General features: G+C 36.0%; 1 protein-coding gene across 2 annotated transcripts in view; it reads left to right on the plus strand.

Moving 5' to 3' along the window:
• Nucleotides 1-4,593: 4,593 nt before the first annotated feature.
• Nucleotides 4,594-13,720, plus strand: part of LOC113228593 — a 12,081-nt gene continuing 2,954 nt past the window's right edge. The window contains exons 1-5 of one of the 2 annotated variants that reach the window (XM_026461955.1): nucleotides 4,594-4,694; nucleotides 5,222-5,339; nucleotides 5,815-5,929; nucleotides 9,270-9,438; nucleotides 11,783-11,904. In XM_026461955.1, coding sequence (XP_026317740.1) covers nucleotides 4,643-4,694; nucleotides 5,222-5,339; nucleotides 5,815-5,929; nucleotides 9,270-9,438; nucleotides 11,783-11,904 — 576 coding nt within the window. In that variant the 5' untranslated portion in view covers nucleotides 4,594-4,642. The remainder of the gene's footprint in view (nucleotides 4,695-5,221; nucleotides 5,340-5,814; nucleotides 5,930-9,269; nucleotides 9,439-11,782; nucleotides 11,905-13,720) is intronic. The other variant, XM_026461951.1, reaches the window with a different exon arrangement.

Raw genomic sequence — 13,720 nt, forward strand, 5'->3', positions numbered from 1 at the left:
ACTTAGGGAGAACGCCGCACGGGCTACTTACGAGTACTTTTAAAATGTTAAGATATTTATAAATCTTTTGACATAACTCATTTATGTGAGAGTTCCAAAGGACTTGGAGTCTAGCCAAAAGCCCAGATATTTAATTTTTTTTATTGTTATTTATTACTATACCAGCTATGTCTAATCCTAAATTAAATTCTCTCCTGGATCTATTAACTAAACAGGCTTTACTTTTCTCCTCTGATATAGATAGTCCAATATTTCCCAGCAACTCCGCAAAAATACATATTACATTCCTAATATCACTAACTACAGATTGGATTTCATTATTATATACAGTCTTATATACTACAAAATCATCAGCGTATTGCAGACTTGAACTTCCGTATCGATTTTTATTAGCTGCATGGTGACAATATTGAAGAGTAGTGGTGACAAAGGGTCGCCCTGGGCTAAGCCTCTGTTAGCTTGCCTACTAAAGGAAGTGTTACCGAATAACTGCACCATCAATATTCTATTAGTCAAGAAGTTCCATATAAATCGACAGATTCTTCCCCCCATTCCAATACCCTTCAGGTCTTCTACCAGAGAAGAGATACTAACATTGTTATAAGCGTTAGACACGTCTAAAAAGCAAGCCAGAGTTGAAAAACACAAACACAAAGTTATCTCGCGAGAAACACAAAGTTATATCTGAAACAATTCTTGAAAGACAATCCAGACTAGAACAAGCTCTCCTAAAACCAACTGAGGAAGGAGATAATAAGTCTCGACTCTCCACGTGCCACTCAATTCTTTTCATAAGGATGAAATAAAAGAGTTTGCACGGGCAAGACATCAGAGAGATAGGGCGTAACATTTAAACCATTTATTTACCACACACAGTATACGTACAGAACATAATAATATAACAATATTGTGGGAACAACAACAGTGCGTGGAAGGAACAGGCTCAGTATAATCCTTGTGGCTGTATGCCTCGCGGTACTGATTTTCAGCCTCACCGTATTGGCACATCGTTTTCCAACATAATCCAGTTCAACGATACCATCGCCACGATAAACATCGAATACTAATAACGATGATAGCGAGTTGGGGACACGACCTGGAATTACTTGGAATTACTTTAGTATTTCTCCACTGGCTAGGAAAGGAACCTCTTTTTAAAATTAAATTAAAAATATTAATTAAAAATATTTTGGCAGAATCTGGCAAATTAAAATTAAAATAGCATGGAGTAGGAGAAGTCATCCACACCAGGGGTAGTCTTTTCGTTTTATACAGTTATTCAATTCACAAAGAGTTATTTCTTTTTCTAACAGATTCACATACAACATATAAAGTTATGTTCAAAAATTGCATCATAAACAAGTCGACCTCGTGTATCAATCTTATGTGACCAAAGGACGTGGCGTGCGTTGAAATCTCCCGCAATAATAGTTTCGCTCCCATACAATCGAAAGATATTTTCCCAATCGCTTTGATTAGTCGATTTAAGTGGAAGACAGTACACCAGAATTATATTTTTGATTCCTGGTACATTCAGCACTTGAACTATAATTATTTGTATGTTAGCATTGCTGGAAGTAAAGTCTACCTGTGCCACAGAGTGATGAGTTAACACACAAATCCCACCGTAGGAGTCCTCCCTGTTATCTCTAAAAGTATTATACTGTCCTAACCCAAATGGATCTTCTGGGTCGAGCCACGTTTCACTGAGGAGTGCAATGTGCACTTTACCTCGAATTAAATGGACGTCAAGGTCTCTGAGTTTGTTTTATACTATGACAGTTCCATTGAATTATATTGAGTTGTCTTGGTGTACTAACTGATGTCGAATTTTTATCCGTGGATTGATTCGAACAATTCCAGTAAGGTTCGGCTAATAGTATGCTTTTGTATAATTTTTTTAATTTTCTCTCATATAACTTTACATATCAAAACACATTTGGATTTAAAATTTCTTGATGAAAAATTATATCTATAATTTTATCCCATATCCTCTTTAGTAGAAACTTCCTTATTGGTGTGTTATGCACTCCCATATGACTGACCTCAGCATCACTAGAAGAAAAGGATGTAGTTTCATCACCGCTGTTATTAGTTAGATAGAAATCATTTCTTACTCCTTTGTTTTTTCGAGTCTGTCTCTTGGGTTTAGACCAATTTCTAAGATTTGTGCGTACCGAGGGAGCTGGGTGGCCGCTGTTACTTGTGTTGATGTTTCTCATTTGAGATTGAGTACAAGTATTTTTCCTTAATGCATCTCTATATGGTGTTCTGGTAGGTTCTGAATTTGATGTCAATGGAGTGGATGGTTCTTGCTGTAGTGTGTTACCAGTTCCCTCTCTTCTTTGTAAGTCTTGAATATCTGGTTGTTGTTTCTCCAATTCATTTAAATTTTGAATGGCCACTTTGTATGTACAATTATGTTCAGACATGTATCGCCGAATAGTTTTTTCTTTTTAGAATGCTGGGCGCATACTTTTGACAAATGACATATGTTCACCCTTACAGTTTACACATTTATATTTGTTGGTATCACAATTTTCGTGCCTACTACCACATTTTGGGCATATGACGGCTTTAGAGGGACAAAACCGTTTAATGTGGCCATACTTTCAGCATTTGCCTCACTGAGTGACCGGAAATGTAAAGGATTCAATCTTCATCCGACATCCATATGCTACCACAAATTGAGGGAGGATAGGTCCCATGAAGCAAACACGAATAGATTCGCTTTTTACCCAATTACCTTCATCATCTCTTTTACTTAATCTTTTTGCAGAAATAATTTGTTTCACTTTGGAATAAATTTAACATTTCTTTCTCTTCTATATCTATATCAATTACACTTTATTACACCATAGGTGTATGAAACTTTACTAGTACTTTGGCACACCCACTGTTTTTTGGTAATAAGGTCGTTCCTCATGAATGCAGTTGCTGTCTCTTTTGTTTTGAATCTAATAAGTCCTTTGTATTCTAATAAGACTTTTATAGATTATCTTCAGAATTTGTTGAACATTTTCGTTTTTTAGTAGTTTGGCCATACCTAATTCACATTCACAGACACTTCAAAGAATTGCAAATTTTCATTAGCAGTATCCATTTCTTCCGCAGTGGTTGGAGAAGTGAGATGTTTATTTTTTCTGGGTTTGGCTATTTTCTTTACCACAAGCCTTCATTATCGGGGTCCTGTAAGGCCCCAGATTCTTTCTCTATATGTTTTTTATTGTTCCTCGAAGATGTTTTGTTAGTGCAAGACTCAATCATCATAACCTCAAAGTTAGTTGTGTTCTCTTCATTCTCCTGAGAGTGGGGTGAACAACCCAAAATTGTTCTATTTATGTCTTTTGTACATTATGTAGAAATATCTGGATGATATGCTAAATCCGGGCCATCATCTTCATCTCCATCACTCATTTTCACCACACAAAAATTTCACTTTAAACATGGGGGTAGATCGAAAACTGTTTATCGAATAAGCGACAAAACGTCCGAACGCAAGCGCCGTTGACGCGAGTTTCGTTTATTAGATAAGGTATTATATATATATATATATATATATATAAATTTATTTTTACCATAGACATTATTATAGACATTTCGCGTCTTCATTTCACCACTATATGTAGATTGCAAACTTTTATCAAAAAAGTGTTCGGCTAGTAGCCTAAATTTCAATTTTTCATGTATGAGGAGTATTTTGCAGTGGTGGAACAAACAGCGATAATCGTCTTTGTACTTTAATTTTACAAGGTACTATAGTTTTTAGTATTCTTAATTGTATTTCGTAAATTTTATGTGACCTTTACAAGTTAGGCCGTAGCTGCTAAGTCCGTACCCAATTATTGATTATCCGAGTGATATATACAGGTTGCGTAAATTAGGGTAAGGAATTTTATTTTTTATTATGGTAAATTTTGCAATAATAGCTTTTAGTTTACTACAAACCGTATCGATATGTTTTGTCCATTTCATACGATTATCTATTCTAAGTCCTAGGTGCATTTGACTATCCACAAGTGCTATATAAGGGCTTAGTGAGATTTCATATTTATTGAGTGTAGACATTTATGTTCACGTGCAATGAGTTTAAGTTTTACACTTGATTCTCTATTGTGGGATTAAGTCACATACATAAGCTTAGTTTTATTGGCATTTAACATCAAGCCAGAGTCGTGCGACCATACCTTCATGTTAGTGAAACCTATTTGCAAATTTTGAAGAGCTTCATTCATCGTGAGCAGACAAAAGGCACGTGTCAGCGAATTGATACTAAGCAACAGCATTGTGTAAATGTGACTATCTTTCAATGCTCGTTGGTTTTTGTAAGCTTATTTATATAGTATTTCGCATTGTAAGTGAATGCTTGTATTCTGTCATGAGAAATAAATGACTTAAACCATAAAGTATAAAATCATCCTTGGATGATAAAAAACATTGGTTTTTATTTCATTTTTAAAATTAAACCCACAGTAACCTATATCACGTTACTATAATTTGGTGTTAAAATGTTTTAATTAACAAATTATAATAAAAAATATAGTACTTTTATCACCTTAGCTTATGTAATATTGTTATGGAAGAGCGGGGTTTCCCCGGCATAAGTATTATTATATGAACAAATACACACAACAAGCTTCACATGAAGAAGTGCGCATTCCGAGCAGCGGGCTGCCAACCGGCCGGAGCGGAGGGTAGGTACTAGTCAACACCAAAGTTTGAGAATGAACGGCGCGAAGTTGATTTTAAGCGTAACGGACTGAAAACCCGACCATCTGCGGTAATCAGTTATAATTTTGCAAATAGTGTACTCACATGCCCACAGTGCGCGAGGACCTTCGCCCAGAACATTGACTACATAAGCCCTACATAAGCCATATGCTACCCCACGAACGACGCCTACATCGGAGCTGAAGTGGTCGCCATAGCCGAAATCGGCTGGGAGTTATTAAAATTCTAATTATAATGTGCTTAAAAGGAGACTCATGCCACTAGAAACTATGTTAAACTGTGTTAAGAAAATAAAGGATTATTATTATTATAACTATCTCGTGTGCAGTCCTTACATAAAATGCCATCCCTCCCGCAACGCACAGCTATCTCAGGAACTGTAGTCTCATTGTGGTTCCACATTGTTTGTCTTTTTAGTTTAGTGTTATAGACCGAAGTATGGTGCGTAGATGCTCTATAGCGACTACGTAAACTGTATTGGCGTTTACAGAAGCTGGTGCAAGCAGATTCTGCTGTATAGTCGGCGACCGCTGCCGATCAAGACATGGGGAATGGGATCGTGGCAGCGTGTGCTTTTCGTTATGCCTTACCTTGTCAGCATGTGCAATGTAAGTCACGATTTTCGTTAATAGTGGGCTCCATTTCATTTGTGTCTGATTTGAATTTTAGAAACATTTTAACAACTGTTAGGAAATATTGTAAGTAGCAATGTGTTAAAAAACAAAATAGGTACAGTTTTTCAGAAATAAGGCATTTGACTGCTAACAGATGGTTTGCATGTCTGCAATTAATGCGTGCAATCGCGATCAACTGCATGTCAACGTGACTTCGATTGCAAAGGTCGGCTACAGTATAGATTTGAATGATTGTCTTTGAATCAAAACCAGCAACATACTTCGATTACCGGTTTTATCCATTAATATCTTTAGTGTTAAGTGAGCGAGAACTCAATAACGAATTTTACAGCATTCACGTGAGTTCATGAAACAATAACAAAAATTGTCAAATGACACTAGTAACTAACAGTGAATGTATCTATCTTATTGCGTACGGTCGCCATTGCATGATTGACATCACTTGCAGATCGTCTCGCTGTCCCGCCTTAGCAATCTACTACCGCGAATCATGCACAGGGTCTTCTTTCCTGGGACGAGGTACTTTGCTGACTACACCATGGCTCTGTTTAATACATCGGTATGTACGTATTAGATTTTACTTAAGCCTCGTCGGGTACCCTCTCGTCTGCCTTTTTTCGGTGAATGGCACATTCTGAAAACGGGACATTCTTTTAACGGCAGATTCTTTAAATATTAGATTCTTCAAACAGTTTATGTATAGTGAAACAAACAAAACGTGAAACAGTGTTTCACATAAAAAAACTGTGAAACGGCTACCTCAGTTTACAATTAACGTGGGAAAGTCAGGCAGAAATAGTCACTTGAATATCTTAAGGAACACTTGTCAAGGATTCTTTCGATACCACACAAAAAGATAGAGAGCGCGTGCGCGTCACGCTTCACATTTCGCCAATCTTTTTCACAGTGACAAAAATCGATATCTGTTACATAACAATGCCTACAGGAAGTTAGCGCTATTTGTTAACCAAATTTATGGAGGAATAATTATGTACAATATTTATAATTTTTAATTTTATTATTTATAAACATTACTTGATCTGCAATACAAACATCTTATTGTTATTTTAAATAAAAAAATACGCATTGAATTATTAAATATATTCGAAAATTAAATATACCTACACGTATAGGTCTCCCATATATGGGATGGTATATGACTACTAATGCGAACCCAGAGTCACTCGGGTAAAACATTTAGCGAATTAGTAAAAATGACTCCCAAGAGCACGCGGACTCATTTTGCGTATATACGAGTATGTATGTACGCAAAATGGTGGGTATAATAATAATCGATTCTAAATTAGCAAAATTTACAATCGATTATTATTTTACACTCAACAGTTTGGTAGGTAGGTATGCGTTTAATTCAAATCTAATTATTATTAATAATATTATAACACAGCTAGTTGAGCATATTAGTTGGTTCATAAGTAAAACGTGTAGTTTATTTGGCATGTATTTGAATGATCATTTTAAATTTGCAAAAGCAGCAGGCAAAAAATCTAAAAGGTCATCTTTTTTAACGATTGATTCTCTTTCTCTGAGACATAAAATAAATTAAATGGATGGATATTTTAATCTGTTCTGAGTTACGCAAATGTTTGATTTGTATAAATTAACTTTGATAGTTTTACATTGTGCCTGAAAACTAAGACAAATGAGCATTAAAAATATAATTTAGATACTTATTTTTAAATGTTGATTATATTTGTATATTAATATGTATTAATTATAATACGGTTTGACCTGAAAACATGTTCGCAAGCAAATTGGCTTCTTGTACTCGCCAGCCGCTGCTTCGACACATTCGCTGGCTCAAGCTGCTTTTTCATGTAATAACATTTTTTTTTAACCAGAGAAATGCGTTACGCAGACCCCGCACCCGTGAGAGGCACGAAGTTATGTGGGACTCTTCTTCTCTACGAGAGACCTACCCACTAAAACTCCGGAGATGTTCCTCCATGCACCTTGTGACAGAAACGCGGGGACGCTTCCGCATTCTACCGCGAGTTCATGTACTATCCTGTTGTTAATCCAGGGAAATCTGCTTACAGATACCCCGGTCCCGCGGGGGCAGAGCCGGGATTACGTGGGACTGCGCTGAACCCTGAAGGGGAGCAGCCCGACCGCTCTAAACCCCCGGAGTGTTCCTCCTCTCCGCTGTAGGCTCGCCGAACACCAGACGAGCCTTCCATCCCGGGCCCCTCTATGCTGGGCCACGAACTCCCCCGAGTCCGCTACCAGGGACCATGGGGGTCAGAACAACATCCACTCAACTGTGAAGTTCAGTGGCTGCTCCCTCAGCCCCCGTGGCCGATCTCATGGCAGGCTCCGCCGCAACACCTAACGCGCATCCGCGCGGACTCTCCGAAGAGAGTCCCTTGGAGCGCCCACCACCTCCTTCCTCCTCGGGCCAGCCTACCACCATCGGCCGGCCCCGTGGGTTCCTCTTAGCTTCAACGTGGGATGAAATCGACCACGACTACTAGAGCCCCCCCGCCACCACAAGGTGGGAACCCCTTCGGGGGGTCCATGTACTAACCTAACCTATTGAATGGAGGGCGCTACCCATGCGCAACCAAACAACCAAGATTTGTTAGGAGATCAATATTAGAAGATATACTGATTATAAATGTCATCAAACGTTAAAAGAAAATATCAATGAAAAAAATGTCACATCTTATTTTTTAATACCAAAACATAATAATAGTGTTACCTTGAATGCAGTTAATTTATAAATTATTCGTAGATCAACTAATATATAATAATATTGATTATTGTATATCATATACAATAATCAATATTTCTTTGAGGATCAAATAATATTATCCCAATTTATTAGCCCGGCGGATTGTACAAATTACGACATTTACAGAAACTGCCATTTAAAGAATCTGCCTTTAAAAGAACCTGCCGCTTCCAGAATCTGTGAGTTTGATTCAAAGGAATTGCACACGCTTACAAATGAAATAGATTTTAACATTAATGTCCTCATCAGTAGCATTTAGCCTTCTGCCTCGATCGATAAAGAAAATTATGAGCAAAACCCAAAAAAACTCGAGGTAGAAAAAAGATTCCTATAGTCTCTCAATCAACGAAATACACGATAGTAAGTACAAGTTTTGGAAGACGTACATTTTGAGTTCGATAGCTCTGACGGTGTGCTATAAGCATATGATTTCACTCTTAGTATAATCCAAAGCATCCTGTGATGCTATGACTGACTGCATATATCTCTGTATACGTATAGTGAACCCCATTGACTTACAATTATAAAGTCAATGGTGAACCCTAATATTTTAGTGTACGACTTGCTTTTTACTAATTGTGTTATTCTTATATATATTAATATTATATTTCGGAAATAATTGTTAAAAATAATAAAGATAGCGCACCTGTCAGTATATCGCACTGTGTAGCTCAAAAAGTGGACTTTCTCAGAATTGATGAAAAACGAATTACTCGCTTCCCTCAAAAAATCAATAAAATTTATGTATGTTACAGTTCATTACAGACACTTAAACAATTTCTCTAATGTATTTAAAAATAAAATAGAAAAAATAATTTAATATTTTTTAATAAGGATTATTTTGGCCAGAACTAGCTCACATAAAGTGTGTCTCATTTTGAGTTAAGTGGATATATTTTGTTAATTTCTTACAATATTCTAACGACAGTTTTTTTGACGTGTAGAGAATCTAATTTTACGTTTATTAATGATATAATATTAAATTTCACATATTTTGAGTTACAACATTATTGTAACAGCAGTGCGATATGTGAAAATCAACTAAACAATAACAAGCAATGTCGCATTTGTCGAATGTGTGATATGCTTCGCATGTGTGTGTGCGAGGTAGGAAGGCGGAGCATATCTGTCATTTATTATTATGTTCACAGGACTTTTACAACGCTACTAGCGTAATGGACTTCACAAAAGGAAGTATGCGTCCTTCTCCAGATGTTGTACCAAGTCCTGCCTTTGAGTGGCAACAATACATGACTGGTAAACGCATTAACCGAAAACTCTACCCGCACTGGTCCACTGCAGAATTTTGTATGTTTCCAAGTACGTGAATTAGATCGATTTCAGATTCATACTTAATCCTCAGATATTACGAAACTTAAAGAGGATACAAGCATGCCCATTATTGTAATGTCTAGTAAACTAATAACCAAGACGGAAATTATGAATATCCCATAAGTTGACATCACAGACAAGATAATATTTTCGAGGTGGACATCTTGACTTTTTGTTATGTACTGTAGTGTATATGAAATTTACTGATTTACAGTTTTAAGTACGTTTATTCCTCAAGTGCCAACATAAGTAAGTCTGAATTATTCTCAATCCGCCAGTATGATGTCTGTGGAAATTATTGATAATCGTCGTATTAAAAAAAATAAGTCACTTTTTTTTTCATCTACATCAACTAGTTTTAGTTGTTCGTTCTTGCTCTTTGTTATGTTAGTTGTGGTCCCTGTTGCAGTTATTGTTTTCACTTATTAATTATTGTCAATATGTATTAAATAAGACGTTACTACATTTGTCATAATTTCTTGTTCAATATTTCTAACCGTTTCATAAACATCTTAGAATCCTAGTTGATATTGCTATTAGACTCTAAAAAACCATGCATATTCTTGTGTTAGCACAACCAATATACATAAAATAATAGATCTATTTTAGACCTCGATAAACATTTATAATTATAATATACATATATTTATCACCATGATGTTACCTACAAATATGCATTGACCATGTTGTAAAGTAATATTCTCCGATCATTACAGTACAATGGTCATTCAATATGCGAAAGATTTCTCTCTATTTTCTTTATTAGGGCCCGAACACTGGGTTTCCCACATGAAAGCGAATGCCGATTACGCGAATAAACCGTTTTCATACCATCGTCATTCGCGTCATCGGCAGTCGCACTTACGTAGGAAACCCCCGAACGAGTACCACCTCCATGACGAATTATACACGTCTTCAAATATTTCGTCAGATTCTCTATATTTTGCATTAGTATATTTTAATAATACTAATAATTGCTCATATCTTGTTACTTTCATTGAATGGAATACTTATATAACAGAATAATTCATTTCATATTAACTAGGTGTGTCACAATAGTGCAATTTAAAATTGATGTATATTATAGTTGTACATGTGTTTAATCGCCAACGCCGTTATAAGTTGATTTCGACACACCCACAAGTAGGTACAGCGACACTCGGTTGGTCAGTAAATACGCGTTTCATTATTTATCGCACATCCCCGAACGGATTATTCGGCGAACGAGGTGAATACGTAATAATGTTATACACAAAGAATTTGCAAATCTTTGATCATAGAGACCAATAATGGGCTATTTTGCTAAACTTAGCCTGAGGATACGTCTGACAATTGGCCATGTTTTGAATTTCTTCCTGAGAACAACCTAAAGTTAGACTTCGATGTATTAAAGATAAGCCCATTCGCAAAAAGCTACTCACAAGCTGCTTGGTTTTTTCTGAAAATCCTTGATAGTTTTTACCTCCAGCAGTTCCTCAGCGCGGGGAAATTGAAGCCTTTGTCTGGTATCTGTGTGACTGTTTGTATGGATTGAACTCAAAGCAGTTTTTTATTTTATTTGAATGCTAATTTAATCGTGACGAATCTTAGATATGTTTTATGAACATTTCTTCCGCTGTTTATAGATCGTCAGCTCAGAAAAGAGCTGTAGTGTAGTGGTATCCATCACAGAAGGAATATTATTAATTTATTATATTATTAATAAAAGAATATTTATTTCCACTTGTCAATCAACTTAAAATTTGGTATACTATAAAAATCCGGAGTAATTACAATTATATGGTAACTTTGGCCTGATGCTGCAACCAATATAGTCTGCAGACTACCCAACTTCTCAACTATTACAGTAGAACTATCTTGTTTGAGCTCCCTAAATTGGTTTCAACGAATGCTGAATTCATGATGGATTTTTTGGAGTACTTATGCATTGTCTTGTAAATATTGGGGTTTTAAAGTTTTAATTTCTTATCACACACCGCAATGGTTGTGTCGTCTGCAAATAGAACTACAAGAACCACCATCAGGATACTAATTGATAGAGGATGCCTCAAAATCAGATCTGGTTCAGATTCTCATTGTTCACCGTCATAGGAAATATGTATATATGTTGAAATTGAATTGCTTCTTGATCCGTAAACCTTTAATAATGCTTGAGTTAAACAACTTCCCCTGTAACCTGTCAAATAATAACAAGAGCACGAATGTCGTCTTTGTACTGATCTTTTATGTACATACGTATGTTACAATAATTTATTTGTACCAGTTCTAGACATTTGAGTAAATAAAAATAGTTTAATACTTCTTTATATATATGTAAAAAAAATATTTTTAGATATGTACAGTCGCCGTTACAAGTCACGCAGGATGATGCAAGTTGTTGAAAACTCATACATGCCCAACATTAATTACTGGCATCTCATGTGGTACAAGTTCATGCTCGTTGTAGCCTTCGAGGTAAGAAAATTCTCACTACCATAAATTGAGATCGCCTGACTAAGGTTTAGTAAGTATGTAAATATTAGTAGTTCAGTGTATAGGGTTCAGACGGAATTTGAATAGCCATCTCCTAAATGAATCCTTTTTTGTTAGTGTTGATATAATCTGAAACACTCTACATAAGCTGTACCAAAAATAATGAATGAAATTAAAAATAATTAGATTTTGACAAAAAATATTTACAGTTTTTCAAAATATTCCCCTCCAACCCCAATGCACTTATGCGTTCGGGTGAACCAGTTTTGAAAACAATTAAAAAACTTATCTTTTCGAAATTAGAAATACCATGGGGCTAAATCTGGGCTGTACGGAGGAGGGGGTAACATTTGTACCCCAAAAGTTGTCAAACAGTCAAATGGTTCTAGCAATTGTGTGAGCATCCGCGTCGTCTTGGAGACAAAGAATGCCACAGACACCGCTCCTTGGGCACTGCTATTCAACTCCCGGCAAGCTTGAGGCAGATAAATTTCTCAATACCGTTTACTAATAATTGTTCTACAGTCTTATAGCGGAACTACTGCTACTAGTCCCCTGGGTCGAAAAAAAAACCGCTGTAATTTTTTTATATTACGCCCCCACGGCAGAAATAGCTTTTGTGGGCAACTCGTCCTCTTCAAACACTCATTGTATGAATTATGTACTGCTTCATGACAGGATCATAGCCGTAAATCCAAGATTCGTCAGTTGTAAGGATTTAAGATACGTTTTGCGAAGTTCCTCGCACTATTGTAGAACAAATTTGCACCAATTAACACGACGGGATTTTCGATGAAAGAATGAGGTATCAATCGCGAAGCAACCGTCCTAACCATATTTATTTTATTCAGTTCATGAAGGATGGTGGAAACTGCCTGTGATCCAATCTTCAGTTACGTGTCTTCTACAGTCCAGTAATGTGTCGATTTTCCCGCAATAACCGCTCTACACTAACTCCCTGGTCATATTCAATTGTTCGAACCACAAGCGATTGAAATATTTAGAACAAAGAAACTATAGATTCGCTTTGATTTTAATCGTTTTTTAAAATGGTTTTTTATTTAACGTTATCAAGAACTAACAAAATATTGTTATAGCCGTTTTACGGTTTAGGATTACCTATCAGAAATCAGAAAATACATTTGCCCGAAATAACGTTAGCTCGAATTTTCGTAATGTCAAGTGTATTTTTCTAGGAATATTTCAAATCCAAAGTTAGTTTTCTTTGTGAAAAGCATCAAAATTACTTGAAATTTAACGGTTTTATCATAAATCGGTTTTCGGAATTACGGATATTTGGGTTTACGTTTACTTGGAATATCGATACAGGTGCGCGAACCCGACATCACAGGTAGGTCACATTTTATATTATTTTATACCGTATTAACAACTAATTAATACATTGCAGAGTATGAAATCACCTGAACCCAAATGTGTATAAAAGGGGTTATGAGGCATTGGCTACAGGGCAATTCAATTGCTATTTAGTAAGAAAACAGGAGAAAACTGCTTAGAAATAAGAGACAAAACTCCAACTTAGCAATTCTGAAAAAATAAAAAATGTAATATGTGTCTATCCTCTAAGAATATGTGCGACAACATTCTCTATGTCAAAAATAACGTATAAAGAAATAAACGTGTTCGTAACACGTTAATAGTTAGAGTTGCCAAAAGTTTCGCAATTAAATAACGAAATTTTGGGATTAGCGTAAAGTTGAGTCTTGTGTAGACATCATAACACTTGGGAATCTGTTATATTAGGGGTTAAAGTATGAAATTGCCGTTTTATTGCAATAGG

The sequence above is a fragment of the Hyposmocoma kahamanoa genome, unplaced genomic scaffold (genome assembly GCF_003589595.1).
Source record: "Hyposmocoma kahamanoa isolate Upper Pololo Valley unplaced genomic scaffold, ASM358959v1 100021, whole genome shotgun sequence".
Classification (NCBI taxonomy): Eukaryota; Metazoa; Arthropoda; class Insecta; order Lepidoptera; family Cosmopterigidae; genus Hyposmocoma; species Hyposmocoma kahamanoa.